The sequence below is a fragment of the Pinus tabuliformis genome, chromosome 8 (assembly GCF_031772625.1).
Source record: "Pinus tabuliformis cultivar Carrire ecotype Pingquan chromosome 8, CPIR1, whole genome shotgun sequence".
Classification (NCBI taxonomy): domain Eukaryota; kingdom Viridiplantae; phylum Streptophyta; class Pinopsida; order Pinales; family Pinaceae; genus Pinus; species Pinus tabuliformis.
In genome coordinates, this window is record NC_142294.1 from 1,565,523,758 (window position 1) to 1,565,528,473 (window position 4,716).

The 4,716-nt window shown below is 37.8% G+C and overlaps 1 protein-coding gene across 1 annotated transcript; it reads left to right on the forward strand.

Annotated features, from left to right (window-relative positions):
- Positions 1–1,837: 1,837 nt before the first annotated feature.
- Positions 1,838–3,433, forward strand: LOC149241990 (uncharacterized). The gene has a single exon (XM_089367614.1). It carries the CDS (start codon positions 1,856–1,858, stop codon positions 3,092–3,094), a length of 1,239 nt encoding a protein of 412 aa, XP_089223740.1. The 5' UTR covers positions 1,838–1,855; the 3' UTR covers positions 3,095–3,433.
- The last annotated feature ends 1,283 nt before the right edge of the window (positions 3,434–4,716 follow it).

Below are 4,716 nucleotides of genomic sequence, written 5' to 3' on the forward strand. Positions count from 1 at the left end.
CCACCACAATGACCTCAATAAACTAATAATGACAAATATGTCGAGGTGATTACAATGACATTCAACAACATATAAAATCTTGACATAAAATAATAGAAATGAAATGAAGTCTTTGTTTCATATTAAAATAAAAGTCAACAATGCCTAGGGGGCATAGAATAGTTGGTGATGAGGTGTATTGTTAAGTCACTTCGTGATCTAGAGGTCATCGATTTGAAACTTCATGTGCAAAAATCTAGTCATATTAAAGATTGATATGACCCCAGCAAGAGGTAATCCCAAAATAATTTTGACAGGTTAAATACCTATGAGCTATAATTTCTCAAGCCAAAACTTAAACCCATATTTAATTTGCTTTATTATTGGATAACATCCCAATCATATGAATGCGGTGGTAAGACCATCGATGTGGTTCGTCATTCAAACACTATCATTATTTTCATTATCAAAAATAAGAGTGGAACGACATTCTGGGAGGTAAGTCCGAAAGAAATTTAAATGTGCCATCTTCCAATCATATAATACATTAAAATTTTAAATAAAAATTTATTAATCAAACATTACTATAACTCTTCTGGTCTAAATTTAACTCCGAGTTAAATTTTATCCAAATTAATTAAATATTTTTAATAAGATTTTTAATATAATTAATTTATTTCTAATTTTGTTCCTTTGTGCGAGAATTAGTCTTTATGATAAATCAAATTTTATTAGGAGGAAATGCGAATGAAAATCATCCGGACGAATCAAGTTTCATGAGAAAGAATTGTGGATAGAGTTATTCTAAAAAATTCAACCACTGCTAAATAAAACTTTACACAACAATCTATTATTGTACCACTAATAGATAAATAAATAAATTTTTCCATCTAATATTAAAACTACCTTATCATAAATTCAATCTCTTATTGAAAATTATTCTGCCGAATTCCAAAAAAATTAAGAAAGTTGACTTTGCTGCTCCGTTAATTATTTAATCTTGTGGATATCCCCTTTTCAACGCGGCTCTATCTTGCCTTGACTCTGCCACGAAACTTCGCCCCAGTTTCACTCCTCACTCCACCACGTTAAAATTTCCCGCCGTCCGAGGGTTGAATTTCCCATTTTAAAAACGGCAAAGAACAATCGTCCTTTATGCGTTCTGTAATTCAGTCGTCCTTGTAGAACAGTGGCGGCGGCTCGTTGTCAGACTTCCAGGACATGCAAACCGGCGTAGCATCCATCCATCATCATAGACTGCCGTAACCATGGCATGAAATCCCTATGATCATACATAAAAGGGCGCATTAAAATCCCTATCACATCTTTTTGCAGAACCCAACCCATACGCCTTAAATTTTTATATTAATGTTTTGATCGTAGACCGTCAAATCTCTTTGCAGAACCCAACCCATACTAGCTCGCCGGCACCGCCTCCAGGCTCCGATATTCCCACTTCGAAACGCCATAAATGCAAAAGCAGTTAAAGGACAGCCGTCTATATTTCAATGAAAGATGGCGATCATCCGTAATGATTACCTTAAAAATAGCGTACCACAAATATCGGCGAATATGGTGGTGTCGTGGCGAATGTTGGGGAATTGATTGATTATCCCACTGGCTTGGTTCTATCTGTGAGCCCTTTCCCATGCTTATAATAAATTCCGCTGTGCTTTGACAGATGTCATTTTAAAGATTTGAAAAACCGCAACGGACGGTCATAATCCTACGGCCTTCTGACGATGCCGTGGCACTTACCAGTACCAAGCGGCCACGCCATGGAATTCCAGTGTTTTCGAATTTGTATTTAGGTTAGTTTTTTTAAGAGAAGTTTTGTGTATCTTTTGTTTAAGCTGCTGTGAGCTTTTCTGAAACCATGGCGTTCTATTCAAATGGCCAGAGAGAATCCTTTCCCTCAGGTGGTGGCAGCAGCGGCCACTCCGATTCAGAGGAGCAGAGGTTCCACGCAAAAAGAAACTCTTCCCAACGCCAGCACTCTTCGCATACCTCTGCGTCGTCGTCCGACTCCGAGCAGGAGGAGGTGAGCACCCGCCCAGTGGCGGAGAAGCCCGCAGCTACGCCTTCCCCCAAGAAGAATCCAAACTCTTCGGACAGGTCCGCAGTTCAAAACCAGAGCATCCCGTCGGAGCCGAACTCTAATACCCGCTCTGCTTCGAAGCCCAAGAACGTAGCCGAGAAAAGGGCCAAAGGTGATGCTTTTGCCGAAGAGCAGCCCGCGCCGAAGAAGCAGTTGGCTCCCACGGAAAAGAAGCCCGCTGAAGATAATGAAGGGGAGACAGAGCAGAACAAGAAAACGGCCTCCAAGCCAAAGAAAGACGCTAAAGAAGATGTGCCAGCTTCAAACCCTCGGAAAAAGAAGCCAAGGAAGCGGCAATTAGAATATCCGTCCCCTGTCCCCAAGGTGACTCCTGCAAAGGATTCCCAGCAGAAGAAGACGGCCCGTGTGTGGACCGATAACGATGAGAACGTCAGCATGCATTGCTACCTGGTTTGTGTTAAGGAGGGCTTGGATTATTCCAAGAACAAAGAACAGTTCTTTGAAAAGATGAATGATGCATTGGCCCATAAGGCAAGTGGGACCCAGCTGTATGAAAAGATGAGGAGCATGAAGAGAAGATATGAATCCATCCAGAACAAGATGGTTCAGGGGCAAATTAAAGAAGATGCTTTTGCTTACAAGAGCTTGCATGAAAAAGAACTGTTTAAGCTGTGGAAGCAGGCATGGGGCGAGCAGCAAGAGGAAGATGAAATAGAGGTACATCAGACCGAGGCAGTTGGCGAAGACAAGACTTCTGCTGGACACCGCAGGGAGGAAGATGAAAAAGAGGAGGAAGAAGTTGAGAGCGATGGAGGCACCGACATTGATAAAGAGCCGAAGGTCCCCAGTACCGAGAAGGCCCCGGTTTCGAATCCAATCGCTTTTAAGCGCCCAGTTTCGTCGAGGCGAATGCCTTGTAACAACCCGGAAGACAGGCTCGCCTACGAACCAATAACGAAGGAAATCATGCATATGCTGGCTGAGGTTACCAGAGGAGTGACGAAAATTGCTGAAACGTCTAACGCCGAATTGAAGGCATTGCTCCGGGAGAATTGAAGGCTTTGCTGATAAGTCACTTGAATTTGGCAACCGGCAATTCCAGATCCCAATATTCACATCTTTTACGTATTAGAAAAATTAAAATGACATTTTTTATAGATTTTTGGTTGACTGAATGGGATCTGAACTATATTCGTCAAAATATTTTGGTCTGGTCTGGTCTGGTCTTGACCTTTTAAATGTCTGAATGATTCCGTAAAGGACTTTGTTAAAGGTTTGTGCTGTACTGCAAATTTTGGATTACAAAATTTCGAGTAGAAATAGTGCATGTCTGAACGATTCTGACCATGTGTAGTGTTCATTCAAACCGTGTGCAGTGTTTGTACAAGACTGTTGTATTGCAAATCTTAGGTTTTTAATTTTGGATTTGAAATTGATTTTCTGAAATGACGTCTTCCTAGATGATAATTTGGAAATTCTCGCAGTACTGTATCAATATGGTATTTCTATATGGCATTTTTTGATATCTCATAGTTCGTATTTCTATATGGTATTTCTTGATTTCTCAGAGTTCGTATTTCTATATGGTATTTCTCGATTTCTCATAGTTCTGAATCGATATGGTATTTCTGGTGTGGTATGGTTGATTTTTCACAGTTCTGCATCTATATGGTATTTCTAATGTGGTGTGGTTGATTTTTCGAAGTCCTGCATCTATATGATATTTCTGTTGTGGTGGTTGAAATGAGATGTCGTTTGTTTGTATCTAATATTTGAATCGTTGGTTTGATATTTTTATTTGAGTTACCACTGTTTTTTCAAGTCATTGGAGGTACTGAGAGACATCTGGTTTGATATTTTTTTTTCGAGTTATTGGAGTTACTGAGACATCTGGTTTGATATATTTTTTTCAAGTTATTGGAGTTACTGAGACATCTGGTTTGATATTTTTTAAGTTTTTGGAGTTACTGAGAGACATCTGGTTTGATATTTTAAGTTATTGGAGTTACTGAGACATCTGGTTTGATATTTTTTAAGTTATTGGAGTTACTGAGAGACTTCTGGTTTGATATTTTCAAGTTATTGGAGTTACTAGTGGTTTTTTAAGTTATTGGAGTTACTGAGAGACATCTGGTTTGAAATTTTCAAGTTATTGAAGTTAATAGTGGTTTTTTTAAGTTATTGGAGTTACTAGTGGTTTTTTAAGTTATTGGAGTTACCGATTTTTGATAGTGCGATATGTGTACTGACACTTTAAATAACATTATGCAGTGTATTACTGATATACGTTTACTGATAATGCAATTACTGATACATTGTTTCGTACTTTTAATTTAGTTAAAACATGCAAGGTAATGTATTGACTGATATTATGTAATGTTATTATTAAAACATGTAATGTATTTACTGATATTATGTGTAATTTTGTAGTTAAAACATTCAATGTAATGTGTTTACTGATATTATATAATGTATTTATTGATATTTGTATTCAATATATTACGTAATGTATTTATTCATATTTTATTCAATATTCAATCTTGTCAAGTGAACCTGCATTTTAATGTGGAATACGTGGAATACCAATATTTTTTTTTGGTTATTTTATTTTAAAGTTGTTGTTAGTTCTTTGTTTTGTTTTGAAATTGAGAAGAATGTGAAATACAATATGGAAAATT